The 21,830-nt window shown below is 43.2% G+C and overlaps 1 protein-coding gene and 1 non-coding gene across 11 annotated transcripts in view; both read right to left on the bottom strand.

The window, feature by feature from the left end:
- Window positions 1-13,872, bottom strand: part of UTRN (utrophin) — a 334,111-nt gene extending 320,239 nt beyond the window's left edge. For 5 of the 10 annotated variants that reach the window (XR_009557350.1, XM_035108822.2, XM_060272730.1 and 2 more), the window contains exons 1-2: window positions 13,190-13,606; window positions 10,303-10,468 (exon numbers count right to left, since the gene is read on the bottom strand). Coding sequence is in view for 9 of the 10 variants with exons in the window: in XM_035108822.2 (XP_034964713.2) it covers window positions 10,303-10,375 (73 nt within the window). In the remaining variant the exon portion in view is untranslated. Of the gene's footprint in view, window positions 1-10,302; window positions 10,469-12,116; window positions 12,139-12,928; window positions 13,166-13,189; window positions 13,607-13,646 lie in introns of those variants that run through there. The other 5 variants (XM_035108828.2, XM_035108825.2, XM_035108824.2 and 2 more) reach the window with 5 other exon arrangements.
- Window positions 13,873-21,306: 7,434 nt separating this feature from the next.
- TRNAL-UAA (transfer RNA leucine (anticodon UAA)) lies at window positions 21,307-21,389 on the bottom strand. The gene has a single exon. It is a non-coding gene; the product is annotated as a tRNA-Leu (tRNA).
- Window positions 21,390-21,830: the final 441 nt, after the last annotated feature.

Here is a 21,830-nt window from a genome sequence, read left to right as displayed (position 1 = left end):
AAGATCCAGATTTGGGGGAGGGGAGCCTATGGTTTTATATCTGCAAGATGAAATTCTGTAGAATAGTGATGGCGAGCCCAGGACTCTCCTAATGCTGTTGGACTTCAACTTCCATCAGGCTCAGCCAGCATGGTCAACAGTATGGGATGAGAAAGTTTATAGTCCAACAACATTGGGAGGGTGGCAGACTTCCTATCTATGGTAAAAGAGTTCTTTAGTTAAGTTAATGGCCCAAGCCAAGCCTTCCAAGTATCTCTTTAAAATGTTGCCACAGAAATCACTAGCTAGCAATACTTCCACCAAGGCACACAGACAGTTTGAATCATAAACCATTTCAAAGCAAATGAACGTACCGTAGTTTGTTGGTGTTTTCCCTTAGCAGATCTATATATTGAATAGATACAACTGTCAGAATTTGCATATCCAATGGAAGTCAGACACAGCTGGTGAGATGCTGAAGTTCTTTGAACAAACTTGGGAAGTCCCCTCATATAGTTGCCTAGTGTTACATTTTCAGGAAATGCTTCCTGACTACTTGGAGAGTGTGACAAGTTCACTTTCACTTGTAGTATTCCAATAGCATGCAACTGCCAAGGCAGCTACCGTAGTACTATCAACAGCGTGTTTGAGTGTTAAGGAAAAAAATCAGAAGAACGTCATTCTCATCAGTGAACTCTTCAGATAGCATCGTATTTTGAGGCTTTAGCCCACTTTCATGAAGACTTTTTTAAAGGGCAAATGCAATTACAACAAACACTGGACTTTCTTGTGCTATTGCAGTCTGAAACTTGAACAGTTGTTGTGACTGGCATCTTCCCAGGGGTTAAAAAAAACCCAAGAGGATATTTTAAAAATAAGTCAACAGATATTTTTTTTAAGATACTAGTGCTGATGTAAAATTTAGAATGTTCCCCAACCTCCTGCTTATATTTGGCAAGGGCAGACATATGAATAAGCAAACATGGTTTCCCCCTTAGTATTTAACCCAGGTAGTACAAAGTGGAAACCTTTCAATTAAAGACGACTGGGCGTATAAGACGACCCCCAACTTTTCCAGTTAAAATATTGAGTTTGGGATAAACTCGTCGTATAAGAAATACGACCCGGCGTATAAGACGACCCCTGACTTTTGAGAAGATTTTCCTGGGTTAAAAAGTAGTCTTATATGCAGGAATATACAGTAGCTATTCTAGCTGCATATTTGATATTCCACTTTTCTGCCTACACATTCCCACTTCCCAACCAAGGTGGCTATTGCTCAGTATCACGAACCACAGGTGGGAACCTTTGTTTGAACAGACCACAAAGAGTGAACTCTTTGAGGCAGCTAGCCAGGCATTTCCTTGCTTTAGCGATGTGTATTTTATCTTTCAAGACATCTAAAATTGCTGTTTAAGAGAACCTTCCTGTTGGGCGGTGATCACCAGCAGTTCTTGAGCCTTTTGAAACAAAGAAGCTTTTATAAGTCATATCCTTAAGAAGGGGCACTTGTTTAAAAAATCACTATTTTCAACTGCTTCAATAATATTCTATTCCCAATTTATTATTTTCAACACCACAACTTCAAGAAGGAAAATGAGGCATACGGGGGGGGGGGGAGAGAAGAGTAAAGACACACGTTTGTGTCTTTTTAAGTCATTTCCCAGACTCACTTGATCATCTTGGACCATTTACCAGATATCAGCATAACTTACCTCACATAACTTTTATGGTACTCCCCAGAGGTATTTGCAGGAAAAGCAGCATAAAACTAAATAGTTGCATGCGTTTTAATTCTGACTAAAAGAAAACATATTGGATTTCATGAGTGGAAGGACTCCTCCTCTTCAGAGAGGAAGCTTCTACAGTATCTGACATGCTTCTGTGAAATGGGCAGAAACCAAGCAAGGGAGAGGAATTTTTCACTGGTCTTCCTTCCCCCCTGTAGTCCCATTGCCATCTCCCACACCATACCCAACAGTTTCCCCAAACTCCAGAGCAAATTTTCAGGGGCATATATGACTGCGGAGGGTAGGGCTAGGACAAAGGCCACTTCCCTTCCCTTCTGCCTGTGGGAACATCTACCGTAATTTGTGGAGTTCTACTTCACAGAATTTTGGACGCAGCTCATTTAAAGTTTCCTGATCCTGAGCATATTGAGAAACACTCCAAAGAGTTCAATCTTTCCATTATACACACACACACACCTGCTATTAGTTCTTTACATTTCTGCATGATACTAGCATCACAATGAAGGTAGAATAATGTACTTGATACATGATGTTTTGCAGATTTCAAAGGAGCATAGCACCTACAACCACTAGAAATTGATGTTTTAACCACAGTAAATTTGTTCTGTTTTCCCCCCACATTAAATTGTTTCTCCCTTGCTTTCTCCCACTCACTCAGCAATCCTGAAGTACTAATTAAACACAGTACTCCTTTCCTCCAAACAAAGTTAAATGCAACCAGCATTACAAAGCAAAGCAAAACAATACCCTTAAGTCTGAGTAGGTGGGAATAATTTTCAAAGATAAGGGCAAATAAAGAGCTTTTATTCAAGAATGGCAATGGTCACACATCTAATAAGCTCAAGAATGGATTGACCCATTATTAAATTTAAAACAAAGAGTATATTAGAATGTGAATCCATATTAGCATGGAAGCATCTTAGTTATGTCCTCTTTATATTAATTGTACCAAATATGAGGAGTGCATAACCAAGATGCTTCCATAGTAATCCATATCTGTTCTTTTTATTATGAACCACAATAAATAAATGTGGATTTTTAAAAAGCTTATTAAAATTCTAACAGTGTGATCCTAAGCATTTCTACTGAGAAGTAAGTTACACTGATTTTAAGGAATCTTACTCTCCAGAAATCGAGCATATCACTGCAGCATGAGGTTATCCTTTAGGGAAACAGTTGCCATTCCTGGTTCTGGTATTATTAAAGGTTTAACAGATGCCAATAAAGTATATTAGAGAACAAAGGTGCACTTTGAAACTTCCTGGGGCCAAATAACAATTTTCCCCTAGTGCTAGACTACACAAGTGGCAGAACTTCCACTCACCTTTCCATAGAAGCCAATATTCAAGCCACCTCTCTTTGTCTCTTGAAACCAGAATTGCTTTATTTGTTACCTAGGCCATCCTATACTAGTGATTATTACACATGTAGATTTGAGGTCCACTTTTAAACTGAGGCTTATGCCATTGGGTTGTACCGAATGCTCCACATGCTTAGCTCCACTGGCATGATGCGACTTCCGTTTTGTATCCTTCCACTGCACATTCCCAAAATCTGCTCTGGAGTGTCCCCCAATCTTCTGGAGATGATTTTCCCTCCAGTGGGCTGGAGGGAACGGCTGAGGGAGAAGAAGTTCCACTGCACACACAGAGAGAAGACCTTTGCACCAGTGAAGCTGCAACATTGGATACTATAATCTATAATCACAACTGAAAATCCTGATAGATTAAAAGTCAGCTCAAGCATACGCTATAAAGCAGGGGTTCCCAAACTAAGGCCCGGGGGCCGGATGTGGCCCAATCACCTTCTAAATCTGGCCCGCGGATGGTTCAGGAATCAGCATGTTTTTACATGAGTAGAATGTGTTCTTTTATTTAAACTGCATCTCTGGGTTATTTGTGGGGCATAGGAATTCATTCATTTTCCCCCCAAAAATATAGTCCGGCCCCCCACAAGGTCTGAGGGACAGTAGACCGTCCCATTGCTGAAAAAGTTTGCTGACCCCTGCTATAAAGCATATCTCCTATTTTAAAGTATGCAATTCTTTAAAATTATAGGTATATTTCTATTGCTGTCTCCTTGCTGTGCATTTTTTGCAAACTAGAGCTGAATTACATAAATATTTATATCTATTAACAAGCAAGGCAGTGCAAAATTGTTATTTTGTTGCATAAGTGAAAATAGAAAAGCCAATTAAAGTGTAAGACTAAGTTGATTGTGCCTGGCAGTTTAAATAATATTTTTTTATTAAAAAAAAATCTTAACACTGACGAACGTAATAACCAAAATTACATCAGAAGTCTATCCTAGCATGCTAGCCATACCTGTGGTTTCACATTCCATTAAATCTCTGTGTAGGTCATAGTAGAGATTTAAACTCACAACTCTATTACATTCCAGGAAGAGTAAGAAAAGTTATTAAATACAACAGTGCATGTGTTAAAACTTTCAAAACATAAATTATTAGTTATAGAATGTCAGTTTGCCCTTAGTAAAATAATAATTTCAGCAAGATCCAGCACAAGCAACTAACAGGGCTTCTCCGTCCTGTCCTCCCCATTGGAGGTCCCTAGCACACAACCAAAATCTAGCGAATGCCTTGGGAGATAAGAGAAACCAGTCCGGTTGCATAAGCAAATTTCCAATGTACAAGTGGGCAGGCATCACTGGATGTCACTCAATGATCTTACAAGGTCCTTGAATGACAAATAGTGGAAAACATATGAACAGTAGGCTGTAACCACCTCCAATATCTGCAGGGCTTCCAGATTTGTATTATACTTCTAAGTCATGGCTCTCTCATTTTAAAAAAAATCTACACCTCCTGGCTACTGAGTACAAAATGAACATTTGGTGTTTAAGAGATTGTATTACTACTTTCAAAAATGCAAAAACAAAGTCTTGGGGGGGGGGAAGAGATCATTCAATCACTGCTTGAAAAGTCACATGAGTCATAAACACCATATTTTAACTGAATTTATTTATTAAGTCTAATGATATATAAGCATATATTCTCTGGACAGCTCACAAACAAGTGAGAATAAAACGCAACACTAATATATAACAGTAAACAGCATAAAAATTAGTTATTACTGACAGCCATTCACATGCCTGGATAGCTCAGTTGATTAGAGCATGGTGCTGGTAATGCTAAGGTTTCAGGTCTGATCCCCGTATGGGGCAGCTGCATATTCCTGCATTGCAGGGGATTGGACTAAATGACCCTCAGGGTCCCTTCCAACTCTACAATTCTATAACAACATGGTGATATAATAAAATAGCCAGATTGAGAAGTCCAGATAGCAATACTTGCAGCTTTAACATATGCCGAAAAAGCTCCTTGCAGTGTAGGTCTACACAGGGGCGTAGCAAGGGGGGAGCGGAAGGGGCGACCGACTCCCAGATCTGTCTTTTGGGGGGCAGCACGAATGGCGCTGCCGGCACCCCGCTACATAGCACGCATGAGCATGCATCATACCTAGCAACGCTGTGCGTGTGCGCTACATAGCAACACCCCACCCCCTGGGTGCGCGTCATGTTTGCCGCTCCAGGTGCCTGAGTCTACAATGTCGTCTGTAAAAATATTCTGTAAAGACTACTGTTTGTTGCTTTGTTATTTTAGTAGCAAAAACTAATAACAAAATGCTTTTACTTTAGGGCAATCCCACCATACATGGAAATAAGCACCAACAGACTACTTAAAATTTCTAAAGTGCCTAAAAATCTACCAGGCAGTGCACAAGTGTATGCCAATCTTCCAATCAATAGTTCGAGACTTTTGCTCTTTGTGTTTTCTTCTTATACGTTAGTTATATATATTTATAGATATATTTCCTGTATATTAGGAAGTGGTGATGGTGAAGTTATGAAACGAGATAAAATCAAAGACTTGAACGCAACTCTCAACCATGTTACAGCATGATTAGAAATAATCTTTTGTTCTTCTCTGATAATACAAAAGCTTGGGCTAGCAATATATTCAGAACAATAGATTTAGATCAGGGTCCCCAAACTAAGGCCCGGGGGCCGGATGTGGCCCACGTGAGCCAATTGTGCGGTCCCCGACAACCCCCGCCATCCGCTCTTATCGGCGCACCGCAGTGTGGTTGCCCATCTCCGGGTCGACGCAGCACCAGAAATAGCTTGTGCGCATGCACGGGCTGGAGGGCGGGGGACGCGCTTCCATACGCATGCGCACAAGCTATTTCTGATGCTGTGCTGACCTGGAAGTGCACTGGAAATGATGTCTGCACATGCACAGAAGCCATTTCCGGCGCCACGCCAGAAAAAGTGAGTTCGTGCGCATATGGGAGTGTGTTTCCCCACCCTCTGGCCCGCCACGTGATCGGCGCCAGAGGAGCCGGCCCAAAGCCGGGTAAGTTTGAGGACCCCTGATTTAGATGAAGTACTTTTTCACAGAATGCAAAACTTATGGAATTCACTGGCACAAGATGTGGTGATGGCCACTGGCTTACATGGCTTTAAAGGGGGCCTAGCAAAATTTGCAAAGAACAAAGTGTTATTAGCCATGATATTTAATTGGGACCTCCAGTTTCAGACAACCTGCTGGGTATAACAGTGTAAGAGAATTATTGCCCATGCCCTGCTTGTGGACTTCCTAGAGACTTCTAGTGAGCCAACATGAGAAACAGGGTGCTGCAGCTTTGTTGCGAACTCCTGACATACAGCACAGCTTTACTTTTCCCTACATAAGTGAATTGCATGCTGCAAATGCAACCCATTGACCTTGCCAGATTCAAGATAATGGCCCCCACTGAGTGACTTCTATGGAAGAAACAACAGATTATGGCTGGGAAGGTTATGGAGCCAAGGTCAAACAAGACTCCTCCTATGACATGGGAATTCCAAACATTAGCATTAGTTATCTAGGATAAAGTAATGTCAACATCAACTGATACAAGAGTTGTGTGAAAATCTGCTACTAATTTTACCTAAAGAAGATTGTTGATTATTAGCACCATGAGTTGGAAATAAATGCAATTAGAAATAGAAGTCACAGTTCAGAATTTTAAGATTAAACAATACCTATAACATATTTTAGTTGAATTCTTTCTGCACTGCACTCTAGCTAAAAATTCTGGCATTCCAGCAGGAAAAACAAAATAAACTATTGGATTATATTGCTGGCTTTTGGGCCTTGAAGTTATGAAAACATTCTTGGTATCCAAAGCAACATCTTAATTTAGTGTGCTTGTTTAAGATACAGATAAACAATTTTTTCTCCTTTAAAATATAATGTAGCTTCACGAAAGGGAAAGTGTACAACTGTCTTCAAAAGACTTTAAAACATATTTATCCCTCTGCACCAGGGCAAGCAACTATTTTTATTAGATCATTTGTACATAACATACAACCGACAGAGGGCAAAATCCAACATTAGTCACACATAGAAAAGACCCATTAAAATCAATGGGCAAGCAACTTAAGACCATTGATTTAAAAGTGTCTATGTAGAGTACGTGGGTAGCACTGTGGTCTAAACCCACTGAGCATAGGGCTTCCAATCAGAAGGTCGGCGGTTCAAATCCCCACGATGGGGTGAGCTCCCGTTGTAGTGGCTTAGTCATGCTGGCCACATGACCCAGAAGCTGCCTGCGGACAAACGCCAGCTCCCTTGGCCTATAGAACAAGATGAGCGCCGCAACCCCAGAGTCGTCTGCGACTGGACCTAATGGTCAGGGGTACCTTTACCTATACCTATGTGGCTGAATATCACCCAAATGAAATAGAGATCATTATCAAAATACAAATCATAGTATAATTACCGTATAACTTTTATTCTGCATTATCCATTACAGAACATAGTTATTTCACTTTAGGAACACTCCATTTGAGGACTAGCACAAGTATTCCTTCCCTTTAGCACTTTTCCCTTTCTGGAGCAATTAAGATGAAAAGCACAAATGCCAGTCCTGACAACAAGTCGTTAATTTGTTGACTAGTGTATTTTGAAGAACTGCACCCTTTTCATTGAGAAATCCCTCTCCCAGATTCTGCTCCTATCTCAGGTATGCAGAGTAATAAATAACTAAGATTCAGGGAAATTCGCAAAAGGTAAATACAAGAGGCAGGCCTAATTCCAGTGATTTCTGTAGCTGACTTTCTGTTTAGGTCAGCTCAACAGCACAGTGCAATTCTATGCATGTTTACTCAGAAATAATCTCTCCCTATACAGCAGGAATGGAGAACCTTTGGCCCTCCACTTCTGACGGGGATCCCAACACCCATCAGCCACAGGAATATGGCCAATGGTCAAGAATGATGGAAGCTGGAGTATAGCAACACCTATCTATTCCTGGTATAGAGCTTATATGGCTAGTTTTATTAACATCACAAAAGTTCAAGAGTTAAAGCTTGTACGTTATTTTCAATTCAGTTATTACAAAAAAGTGAAGTATGCTGATAAATCATTAAATATGCACATAAAGCATATATCCAAACATAATTATTTTCAGAAGTTAAAAACCTAACAAATACCTGCCAATCTCAGAGTTTACCATACCATGAATGCTACTAAGAGGACTCTTTCACTCTGCACGTAAACAAACCATGATCCCTAACTTCATATTACATCAAAACCTGGAATTGTGATTTGGTTTGCTCCTGGCAAACTGAGATCTATAGGTTTGTTCTTGATTTACTAGACATGGTTTACTGGGAGCATAACAAGCCCTGGTTCAGATGTGACCCAAAATAGTGCTCACAGAATTGCTTCCTATACCTGGCCAATTGTGTGATAAGACAAGCCACATAAATGTGTATTTGAAAGTGAGCTGACTGGGGGGGGGCAGTGGGAGAAATGCTCTCATTCTTCAATAATTGAACTGACAAGACGCCATTGTGGCCCATCAGGGCCATTTTTACCTGGGAGTGCAAGGGGTGTGGGGCACCTGGGCGCCGAATTCTGGAGGTGCCAGGCACCCGCCACTGAAGCCACCTAAGCATATTGTATTGAGCTTCTATTTGGCAGTGGGGTCAGCGGCACCTTTGACACGATTGATCTCGCGCCGCCTGCCTGCTGCTGCTGCAGGGAGAGCTCTCTGGAAAGTCTCGCCCACCAAAGCCAGGAGGAGGGGAAGTGACAGGAAAGAGGGAGACACACACAGAAAGAGAACGTGCCTATCTAGCGATGGGAGCACACACAGGCTCCACATATGCGCGCTCGCAGGGGCCCTCCCAGCTCCTCTAAAAATAAGGTTGCTCCCACAATGAAAGGCTGCCAGAGATGGTTCTCCCATGCATGCACACAATGGCCACCCGTCTCATCTTCCAGACATCTCCCTACGACCGTAAACTCATGCGTGGAGTCTTTACACCAACTCCCAATGTGTTCTTTGTCTTCTTTAGAAAAGCTGGATTTAAACAACAACAACAACTCCTTTTGGAGCCATGCAGGCATGAGCGCTATTTATCAAATTATAATAGTGACATAGGCATAATAAAAGTTAATTTGGGGGCTAAACTAAATTTGGGGGTGCTGAGTGGATCTTTGCACACCAGCGGCACATATGCTAAAGACAGTCCTGTGGCCCATTCTGAAAAGTGTGCAGTGCCTAAATAACTTGTGCATGACAAGAAATGTATGGATGTAGCAGACAGGAGGGAGTACAGAATTTCAAGTGGGCTCTTTCAAAGTATGTGCAATCACACCCTGTCCACATGAAAGATACAGTCCAAGACTACACAGAGAGGAAAAAACAATTCCAAGTGTGCAAAACATCATTTTCCCCAGCCCTGACCAGTCCTGCAATTCTGGTTTTATGGTAAGGTACTAAATTAGAACCCCAGGGAACTCCTGAAGAGATACGTACTACCTTCAACTTCACAAATATTTTAAAAGGCATTTTGCAGTATGCACAGTAAGTTTGCTAAGCCGCAAACAAGTGGCCCAAACAAGACTTAATAAAGCCTAATGTAACTGGGTCCTAAATAAACAGACATGATTAGCGCTGCAGCAAAACAGAAGCCTATAATTACTCTTATTTCATGATGGCTGCGTCAAGAGTCTTTTCAAGTAGAACCAGGGATCCAACATACAGAACAATCCTTTGACAGACAGACACATCAGGTGTTCGATTTAGAGGACCAAATTACATTTACAGACAAGTGGCATAATTGCAGCCTGAGAGCACTTGTAACAGAAGAAGTGCCAGTTTGGGTGGGTTATTGAAGGTTATGTCACTTGCTGTACCATAGCCAGTGGTTGTACCATACTGCAAATACAGTAGCCTGCTTTGGAGAAGGTGACAGTAAACAAGATGAATAGGCATTTGAATCCCCCATGGCACAGGGGCAGGTGCTGGGGCATTTAAGAGCAGAGAAATGGTTAAAGCACCTCTCTCCTGTGGTGCTGTTTCTCTAGTACTCCCAACTGCAGGCTCCCTGAACAGGTTTTTCTTGTTTCAAAATGGGCCATCAGGCTACCACTACATGCATTTGTACATAACATGAAGTTCAGCTCTTCGGTTTATGACAAGTAAATGGCACTTGTTTGTTTTTACCATGAGGCATTCACAAGAAAAAGGACTGGAAACATTTGCTTGAAACTCACCAGATCGGGATTTAATGATGTTGCTAAACTCATTGCGCCCTCCATCAAGTCCTTCATCCAAAACCTTGGCCATCTTTTCTCCACCCCAGCTTCAGAATTCCTGAGTAGAAGTATTTAAAATCTTTGTCCACACTGCTCACACTCCAGCCTGCTTTTGAAGTAATACCTGAAACATAAACACACTCAAATAAATACATGTAAATAGTTCTTCTCAAGTAGGACTTCATATATAGCGCTGTACTGTAACTACTTCTGTACCTTCCATCCATGCCTCCTCATTTTTAAAACTGTGTAATTAAAAATCCTCATTTGCTGCTGCTCCTTTTAAGCCTTGGACTAGTTCCTTATCTTACAAATGCCCGAAGGTCAATTTACTCTGTAATCAGAGTATATGGGAGGATAGACTCCAGCAGAGGATAAAAAAGAAGACCTAAGGAGGCGGCTGACAAATTCTAGAACTCAAGCTTTTCAGTACTACCAACTTAATTACATGGTACCATGCTGAGCTTTTTTCAGAGTGCTTTTTAAACTTAGTATCCATGACAGTGTGTGTGTATTGGCAAAGGTCAAGCAATATCTAGTAAGTCACAATCAGAATCCAATTAGCCTGTGTTATAAGGTTACTTACAGATTTATTCCATACACAATCAAATGCAATTCAATCCTGTATATGTTTACTCACAAGTCCTTCTGAATTTAGTGGGACTTTGCTTCAGGTAAATGCGTATAGGATTGCAGCCTTACACTTTATAAGAGCACAATTCTCATCACTGCCACTTTAAAGAATTCCTGGCCCACAGACTAGAACACAGCTTGGGAGTGGCTGCATTGACTTCCTTATTTATGTGGAAGGAAGCAGTTTTCCAGCTGTTCCAAAGCCTGCCTGGATGAGACTGGTTAGCTCTCCAAAAGCTACGGGGAGGAGGAAGAGTTATTTGCCTCTTATATAGTTTAGCCATACAACATTTTAGGTGGAAGACAATGTAGTCTCTCAACTTGAACCCTGTCTATTTTCTAACTTTTATTTCCTACAAAAACAGAGATAATGATACTCATCTACTAAAGCCTCAATGCACTATTAATACATTTTCCCACCATTCCCCAAGGGCTTAGAATTGTTTATATCATCATTTTATTTGTATTACAGCCACCTTCTAAGGTTCAATGGAGCTGAGAGATGGAATTTGCTGTAAGCCATCATGCAAGCAATACCAGTAATATAAAAAGAGGATATGGACTTCAGCTTTCCAACAGTATCACTCCATGAGTCTATTGGGGAAAAGGAAAGAGACCAAATTATGTCATGAGTCTTGAGATGAGGAAATCTCCTCAGACTTTCACTCAACATGTGACTGCTTGAATTGCCAGGCACAACTGTCAAAGTCAAGTTTCACACGTAGAATGAGTTTGGATTCCATCCAGCCCAAACTCTCAGCCTTCCCAGCTGTCCACAGACACTATACGCACACTGAGGCAACCACAGCATATGTAATCTGTTCATATTCTAGTTGCCTTTCAAAGGTACTTTTGCTACAATTACTTCTGCCCAGTAAATATTCTAGACCCCTTGCCTCAGAATCTGCTCGTATGCCAGGTCCACACATCTTTCCAGATATTGCACAGATTAATCTCAAGGGAAACGGCCAGCCCACTTCAGCCCTTTCTGTAGAACCCTGAGCTTGCCTGAAGCAGGACAGCCAACACCTGCTCTCATCACATTGTGCTTCAAAGCAAAGCAAGCAAGGGTTTTTTTAATTAGAAACAAATCCAAGTAAGTTAAAAAAAAAACAGAAGTGAGGTCACTGTTTTCTTACCTTAAAATAACCAGTGACCATTCCACAAGCAACTACATATGTGTCTGGAGGGAGTGTGAGGCAGATAAGGAAGAAGGTGGCAGCTGCCTTCCACCTCAAGTGGAAGCAACAGGTGGTTTTCCCCACTCATTTTACCCACCAATGCCTCCAGCCACAGGTGGGCACAACCAGGGCCATCAAATCCACTAGCACTTCTTCGCAGGAAAAGAATTAACTCTAGCCTAAGCCTTCTTTGATTCCCTTTCCACAAAATGCCTGCAGGTAGTGATACTTGTATCTCCAATAATCTAATGAGAAGTTTGTGTTTCATAGAAGCTTTGAGTGCACCTAGAGCTCCAAAGGTGAGCGAGACAAGCGACCATTTTGCGGCGCTTTTAAACCTGTACCTGCAGGTTAATGCTCTTTTGGGAAGGAGGAGGCAAAGATGGTTAAAGACAGTGGCGCACACTTTTGGTGATTAAAACCTCCTTGCATTTCAAGCATCCTACCACTGACAATCTAGCTGGGCGCCCAGACCCACGTTCCAAATCGAATGGCAGGCTTCACTATATTATCATCCCATTCCAAATAAGTTATCCGATGAAGCGGCCTCTCCGCCTCCAAAGCCTATGCCACACGACGAATTTGCAAACTCTTTTCAAGTGCTAGGCTACTCTTTTTTTCCTGGAAACAGATCAGTGAGTCCACTAATGCCACGTGTGGCATATGAAAAGCAGGAGGAGCACCAAGGAATTGGGTGCCCCCCTTCGTTTCCCATAAGCGGTGGTGGAGAGAGAGAGAGGAGAGAGAGAGAGAAGGGGGGTTGCTACGACCTACGAGTCAGACTCCAATCCCCACGTGGATCCAACTCCTTTGCAGAGTTTTGTCCCCTGGCTGACTGCTCGTTTCCTGAGAAGAACTGCAACCCCTCACCAAACACCGGACTTTAAAACTCTTGTCTGTCTGTGGTATCCAATCCACCAGGCTCGCGGGGGGAGACGAGAGAGCGCTTTTCTTGGGCTGCTGCCCTTTTGTCCTCCCCTGCGCGGAATCGCATTACGCTCTTCGGCGTCGTCAATTATTCACCAGCTTACCTGCTGGAAAGAAGCAGGAGGAGGAGGAGGAGAGAAGCGCCGGCCAGATCCGCCCCGGCCAAGTCAAATCACAGGCTCCATTCCGCGCAGGGCTGCTGCTGCTGCTGCTGCTTTCTCTCCCTCTCAGAGGGACAAAAGTACAGTAAAAGGAAACCCAGCGCCAACAGCCTGAAGAAGTTGCTAAACAAACCTAAACAAAACCCCTCCGACCAAACGAAAGTTTCGCCGCCCCAACTGCTCGCTCCGCGCCCAGAGGCTGCCTCTCGCTCCGCTCCTTGAGGCTGCCGGGGGAGGAGGAAGAGCCTCTCCCCCCACCGCCCCCTCGGCGGACAGGCGGGCTCAGCTCCGGAGTGGCGAGTGGCTGCTCCCGCCGCGCTCAGGGCGGACCCTCCCTCGCGCCCTCCTCCTTCCCTCCCCGCCTCGGCTCCTCCTGGGGCCCCCGGGATTCCTCACTCACTCTGAAGTGAGGACACGGCTGCAAAGGGCGAGCGATACAGCCTGCCTGCCTCCCCTCCTTGCCCGGGGCTGCCTCTCGCCTCAGCCACTTTTGCAGCCTGCGCCCCTCCTACAACTTGGAGTTTGCAAGACGACGCTGCCGCCTGGATATTGATTGACTCGCTCAGCGAACTTTTTTTCGCGGCGCCTGGAACTTTGTTCCCGGAACGCGCGCGCAGCCACTCGCTCTACCTCCCTCCCTCGTCGGAGCTTCAGCGCAGGCAGCGCCACACTCTAGCGCTAGGAACGCGGCGTGGCAGCGTCACGTGGCCTGCTGCCCTGCCAATCAACTCGGACCCCCCCCTCTCCTGTGCCTGGGGAGCCCGGCCGAGCGTGGGACTCCTCGACAGGAGGGCTGTGGGTTCGAACCCCCCTTGAGACAGAGGATGCCTGCATTGCAGGGGGTTGGGCTAGATGACCCTCGTGCTGTTCCACCATCCCAACGCTACAGTTCTATGATTCGAGGACCGCACTCGCCCAATGAAGTCGGTGTGTGTCACCTTAGGCTACCCCATCGGAGGAGAAACTCAAGATTGCCCAGAGCTGGAATCCTTTGCTGCCTTTCCCTCAAAGGCACCCCCGCCACAAGTTAAACTAGAATTTGCGCAGCCTGATCATAGGCTAGCTGGCTCAGAAATGCATATCTCACTGTGTTGCAGAGGGGATTCAGTCCATAGTTTGGCGTGTTTAGGATTGAGGCACTGAACTGGCATGTGCGATGGGAGGCTGCGCTGCAGTCCTATGAACGCTTGCTTGCCAAAGAAGCACAGTGGGCCTTGTTTTTGAGGAAGCATGCATGGATTACAGCCACAGTGGAAGTTTACCTTGCAAAACCTTTGCTTGAAACACCAGGTGCCCTTGTGCTTATTTATTTAATTTGTATCCTGCCTTTCTCCCAGGTGGCTCACAACATGAATTAAAACAAATACAGCTAAAACACACACTATGTAGATATTTTTTAAGAAACAAATAACCAACTATTAATAACAGCACTGAAAACACTTAAAACCATTTAAAAAGGAGGAGGAATGCGTAGTTTATATATAATACCAGTTTGAAAGATGCAATGAGCAAAATTACATTCTTTTCCACATTTCTATTTTATTTTCATGCAGTGTGCATAGTGTTCTTTAAACTGACACATACTACTCACATTTTATTGTCACAACAGTCCTATGGGGCAACTGGTCACATGGGGAGCTTCAAGGCTGAATGGGTTTCTCCAACCCTAGGCCAACCCACTACCATCCTATACAGTTTATTAAAGGTTGTTGGGAATTAGAACTTGGGGTGGGGTGAGATAAAGTGCTCAGAATTCTTTTAAGGAAAGGTTGTACTTTGAAGGTTTGGTGTGTATCCAGCCCTAGCATGGCATTTCATCAAAATGCATAGTTCCTTGGGTGATGTAATAGCAGGAAAGGCAAATGGGCTTGGTAGAAAATCAGCCGTCTGCTACTCACATATCCTCCACTTTTTTCCGCTTCCATCATTTTTCATTCATATCCACTTCCTCTAGCTCTTCTCATGCAAGCATGGAGGTACTACTTCCAAAACCCACTGCCATAGTGCACTCAAGGCCATGGTTTCCCCATGTCCTCTTCTCCCTAATCCAAGCCACGCCCTTCCAACCAGAGAAGCACTTTGCCTGCATCTTAATTTGCACAGGAGGTACTAACATACCTGCCCAGTTAGGATCGCTCTGTCCAGCTGTTACGGTTGCTTTATGGGCAATCTTTAAAATATTCAGCAGTAGGGGGTGGCTATACTTAGAGCAACAAAATTAGTCCTGAGTTCAGATTCCACAGATATACTTGTGAAAACAGTCTCTCACACACTGCAAACCTTCATATAGCACAATGCAGGTGTAAATGTGAACAAATAACTGCATATACAAATGGGCCTCTTAGTGTATGCAAATACAAGGCTTGCTAGAAGCTAATTTGTACAGTGCATCATGCCTCACTATTGACAGTTGCCCTTTAAATGCTGGGCTTATGTTTGCTCTCCAGATGACATACTGTCCATTGCTATCAATGGGAGAAAACCAAACTAAGAACTTCTAGCACCCATGGTCTAAATTTTCCTTATTCTGGGAAACACATTGTAGCAACTGAAAGTTACTGTTTGCCCATGGTAAATTTATTAATACAAAGTAGCAGACTTCATCTCTTATTGTTACTGTTGTTTACTACAACTTTTCAAAACATGTTTTTACAAAGTTTGCAGTAGCAATTACATTGGCAGGAAATCCAAGTTGCCTGCTTCTATTTGTTTGTTTTATCATTATATAAACCCCACCCTTCATTTAACAATCCTGGGGTGGGTTACACATAAATTCAGCCACAACATTATTCAATACAATCTAGAATAACTGTTCTAAATGGGGTTGCACTTAAAGAAACAGGTACACAGTTTAGGAGTGCTCTTGAAACTCTGGAGGCCCAAGCTGGAATCTATGCCAAAGAATGCCTCCTGGCAGCTTTGGCTGGTGCATCAGCTGCACCCTTCCCAAATCTGTTCCAGAGTGCTAGGGGAACTCTTAGGAAATGTTCAGGGGGAGGAAAGGCGGAGGACATTCCATGGTGCAAGGGAATATTCTTGTGCTCACCAAACGAGAGACTTAGTGCTATGTTGGATTCCACCCCATGAGCTTTTCAAGGCTCAGATTAATTCTACTGAATCCAACTTTTATCCAGATTTATTCAGAAAGTGATGTGTGTACATGTACACTTTCTCTTTCAGTTTCTTGGGGAGAAGAGATACTGATATAAGAGAGAGTAGTATGCAGTGGAGCTGACACCCATAGGACTCACTCAAAAATCAACTTAAATCTGTAAGAATTAGACTTCATTGACTCATCTACACATAATGAAATGCAGTGCTGGGTGCTTAGTATTTTGAATTGTTTAAAGCGTGTTGTAAGATCTGCCAGCATTTGAAAAGAAGAAGAATAAGAACATTTACAGACAAGATATGTACATGTTGTTGTTGTTTTGTTTCTGCCCATTTTCTATGTAGAAATGTAAGTTTTAGACATGAATCTATTGTTCTGTACACATGCAATTTGAACATGTAACTCAAACTGGATTGTAATCCAGCAGTATGTAGTGATAAAACAGTGTCAAAATAGAAACATCAGTGTCCTGAACAGTGTCTGATTTGTTTTCCCAAAGAGAAGGAAACTTGTTTTGCTGAATTGCACAAATTAGGCATTTACCCTACTAAAACCTGCTCAGCGCTGCACTTAGGAACATAATAAACTTCCTTAGATTGAGCCATCACTGGTCCATCCAGATGATCTCCAGGGATCCTTCCCAATCCTACCTTTTAATGCCAAAGATTCAACTTGGGATCTTCAGCATGCAAAGGAGGTACTCTACAATTGAGCCACTACTCTTCTTTATTACCAGGGAACCCTTGAGGGCATTGTATCAGCCTCCAGCAACTATAAGAATAGCATAAAAGTTTAAGAAGCTATGGTACATATTAAACATATAGCAATAATGCATCCAAATCACGTTTATACTAGAACCAGTTTATACTGTGTCTCAACCCTAAACTTTGCCCCCTCACCAGTGGCAACTTTCACCAGTGGCAAATATAAGAACATAGGAAGATGCCTGATACTGTGTCAGAACATTGGCCTACCTTGCTCAGCATTATCTAGTCTGATAGACAGCAGCTCTTCGGGATTTCAGAAAGGTTTATTCCAGCCCTACCTGGAAATGTCATGCATTGAACTTGGGAGCTTCTGTGAGCAAAGCAGTTTTTCCAAGAACTGGGCTTTGGCCTTTCTCCTATATGTGAAAAAAACACACCCAACTGTTTGGTTATTTTGAAATGAAATGCTGATCTGTTGAGTAGCAAGCAGGGAGGGGTGGGTGGCTACTGGAATTTGCTGTTTCTATGCTTTAAATTGACATATTTTCTGCTCTAAATCCCTCCTCAAAACTGCTCCTCTTCCTGCAGGAAGCCTACACTGGGCAAAATAGCTGGGAGGTTTTGAGCGCAAAAATGGCAGCTAGTCCCTCTCACTCCCTAGCCAGATTCTCTACTCAAAATGAAGCTGTCCAAAGACTGGTTTTCATTACATTTCACATGTTAACTGTGTGAGCCTCTATGTTAGGAGCCTGCAGTATTTGTTTCGTACATTTGCACCTCAGCGGACAACCCCTTGGATTATTTTTAAAGGATTCCTTAAGCTCTAATGACACCCCTGGGGTGATTTGTTATCTTTGTAAAAGATAACAAGCTCCTTAAGAACATTGCATAGAAATTCCCTTAATGAGCAGTTATAACCACCACCAGTTCGCCTTCCTGTCAAAAGCTTCTTAACAAGGTGGATAATTTCAACTGGCAACAATAACACTTCTCTTTAGAAAGAAAGCTTTTGTTCAGTACTATAAATGCAAGTTTTGTTCCATTGCATTTTATTATTCTGTTAGCTTCACACATGTTTTGTGCTCAGTTTGGTATGAGTTATGTGTTAGACTGCAAATATAACTATTCCGTTGAACAAATGCCATCTGTCTCTTGTTTAACTGGGGAAAGAAATTGTGCTCCTTCAGTGGTTCTTGTAACCCTTCTATAAAACAAAGAAAATTGCCTTGATCAGACTCTGAAGTAATTGGAGTTAAAACTAACATGCTGAATCACACCTACCGGTATTTTGCAGATCATTAGTGTATCTGACTGCACCAGTTAATAATTGTTGTTGTTAGGATGGGAGGCTGAAAATTAAAAGAACCAGAGAAACCAGAGAAGATTACAGTCCACATTACCAGTCAACTTGTGTGCACATGCGCGCACACAAACACACCTTCAGTTTATTTTCTTATGGAGATATGATGAAAAACATGCAGGTTGTATTTTCTCAATAATAATTAAAAAACATGTTAATGTTTTTGCCAATTAGCTTAAATGCACTTGGATGCCTCATTGGCAAGCATTGGTACTTAATAAGCATTATTAGAATGTTTAATGAAAAAATAGTTTGATAGTAAGCATATTAGACTACTTGTAAATTGGTATTAGACTGCTCAAAATCTACTTTTAAATACACACCCCAACAACATTTATGGCTGTAAGCCTGACTGGGGTGGGGGGTGGGTCCCATGGGGGGCACACATAAGCTGCTTTCTCATTCCTAAGACACTGACTCAGTTTTTGTTTTGTGCTTTGTTTGGACCAAGAGATGGAGAATTAACCTAACCCCTGTCACTTCCATCTCCAGTGGGTTAGCTGAAAAGGCACAGGAATGTGGCAGGGGAAAGAATGTTAGCAGTTTACCTACTCCAGATAAGGAGATCCACCCATGTAGTTTTCTGTGCAGATTGCACATATTACTTATTGTTCCAAACCTTTTACCGTCAGTTAACATACACAAAGCATCAGCAAGCATGTACAATTTTTCACTATGGAAAATAAAAAGAAAGGAAAATAACACAACAGCAGCATTTGGGACTTTTTGTTAAGAGGAAAGGCAAGTAAGAGGCGACATGATAGAAGTTCCTAAAATGATGCCTGGTATGGATAAAATGGACAGAGAGGAGTTATTAACACTAGAACTCGGGAACTCATAACACTAGAACTCAGGGACATCGCATTAAGCTAAATGTTGGACGATTCAGGGCAGACAAATGAAAGTTTTCCTTCATGGAGTAAATATGGGAGCTCGCTCCCACAGGAGGCAGTGATGCCTTTAAGAGAGGATTAGACAATGGGTCGGCAAACTAAGGGCTGCGGGCTGGATCAGGCCCAATTGCCTACTAAATCTAGCCCACAGATGGTCTGGGAATCAGCGCGTGGATTGCCAGCACGCACATTCTTTCCCTCTCCCTCCCTCTCCCTCACACGGTCCAGAGGAGGAAGGGGACTGGGCTTTGTTGGTGCCAGCCAGCCCCTCTCCAGAGCCCTTTCGTGCACTGCTCATCATCCCTCTGCCGCCGCCGCCAGAGAAAGAGACACAGGAGCCACAGTTGGCTGAGCGCCCCTCTTGAGTGGCCAGCATTTAAAGAAGCCCTTCTCCGGAGCTCTTTCTCTCCAGGAGGGTAATTAGAGGTTAAGGAATGCTAACCTAGTCCAAGAGCAGCTGGAAGGCCACAGATTACCCACCCCTTCTATACCCAGTTCCACATGATTTGGCATTAATTAAAAATATTACCACTCACGTGGCAGCCCCTTCAGGACAGGGTTAAAATATTTTAGGTGAGATTCAGGGGCTTGTGATAACCTGCGCGAGTGCTTTGCATTTACTGATATTATTTGTTTAATTGCATTTATATCCCGCTGGAGGTGGCCTACATAGTTCTCAACATTTTATCCTCACAACAACCCTGTGAGGTAGGTTAGCCTGAATATGAGTGTTGGCTCAAGGTCACCACAGATGTTTTTAATGATTTTTTTATGGCTCCTTTGCTGGTTTTATCCTTATATATTTTATGAAAGAGCAGACTATGAATTTGTAAATAAATAAAAACAAATAAAATAAAAACTTCGACTGACTTATAATAGATTTGTGAAGTATTATAATAGCGATTAGCTGCACCTAGCCAGTAGGTGTCACTCTGCTAAACACATCTGATACTGTGTTCCTTATTGAGAGGATGCGTTTCAGGATGGAATTAAGAATTTACTGTCACTCACCTCAGTATTTTGCCATTTTGTTTATCACTATTAAATCGCCATGAAGTGTGTTAGCTGACCAGCTTTCCATTGTGATATGTTACTGTATATAGCAACTGGATCGTCACCACAGTGCTACTTGTGACCTACATTTTACAATTCACTTATTTTTTTCTGCTGTTGCCCTTATAATTTGTGAGATTATTATGTCCTTACTGTGGCTTCGTTACACTGCATTTGGCACCGATTTTTTATTTTTATTTTTGGTAACAGAATCGTTAACGTTATATATCTTCTAATTAACGTTGTATTTTGCCGGCTGTGAGCTCTCTCTCCCCCCCTTCTCCCCGCGAGAATTATTCTCTGTTGTCAGCTCGAAAATGCAGGTTTCTGTACAAATAAAGGTGGCATCCGTGAACAAGTGTTTTCTTTGGCATCTCAGGAAGGTTTGGACCCCGTTTCCAGGACAGAGAAGTGCAAGTCCACAAAATTATACCGACACACTTGTGGATGCTACAGAGATCTTCCCCCCATGCACTCTATAACGATTTTTTTACGTGCAAATGCTGCTTATTTGCTTTCATTCTTGTTGCAGGGCAGCACGTGCCATTTAAGTTTTGCAAAACTAGTCGTACCTCCCCCCCCCCAAAAAAAACCTGTTTAGCAGATCTCCGGCTTTAATCTCTTGTTCGCATGGACTTGTGGAAGTTATATTTGCACGGAGACCCAGCTAAAATTAAATGCACTAAACGGCAGCGCTCCCCTCCCTTGATTCCTAATAATATGCATCCCTGGGAGCGCCCCTCGTTTGCACACCTTCCTTTCAGGTTAGCTCTGCTGCACAGGCGCGGAAGCGGCTCTCGGCCCGTCCCTCCCGGCCAACTGCTCAGTCCCAGCGGAAGCCGTAACGAGGCTGAAGCTCGCCCGAGAGGTTCCCCCCTGCCTACGTGCTTCCTCCTTTTTAATTTACCGAGAGCTGGAGGGTAAAAAAAACCAACTACCAGGAGTGGGGTTCGAACCCACGCGGACATGCGTCCATTGGATCTTAAGTCCAACGCCTTAACCACTCGGCCATCCTGGTGCGGTTACAAGACCTGCACGCGGGCACTCCTATATAGAACAACACGCTCTGCAGCAGCGGGCGCTCGACCGGGCGCTGCTCCTTCCCCAGCCGCGGTCCCGGCGGCCCCACCTGGAGAGCGAGGGCGGAGGAGAACGCTCGGCAGCTGCAAAACGGTTTCCCCTTGCCGCTCTCCCCTCTCGCCTGCTCTTCGAGCATTCTTGAATCCGAGCGCGGGAGGGCGCAGGAAGCGAAGGAAGGAGAGAGCGGAACCCGGATTACCAGAAGTTAAGCGGGGGGGAAATGAAAGAAAGAGACGCGAGCGGGCGGCGATCTGCGTCACAAACCTCCTGGAGCCGTATCAATAAGTGCATTTCCTCTCCTTTAATAGCCGTTATGGGAAACGAATAATATTTAAAGAATGAAATTTCTTTTTAAGTGCAATGGGCGACGGTGGTTTTG

Source organism: Zootoca vivipara, chromosome 3 (genome assembly GCF_963506605.1).
Source record: "Zootoca vivipara chromosome 3, rZooViv1.1, whole genome shotgun sequence".
NCBI lineage: Eukaryota > Metazoa > Chordata > Lepidosauria > Squamata > Lacertidae > Zootoca > Zootoca vivipara.
This window is presented reverse-complemented; position numbering and strand designations above follow the sequence as displayed.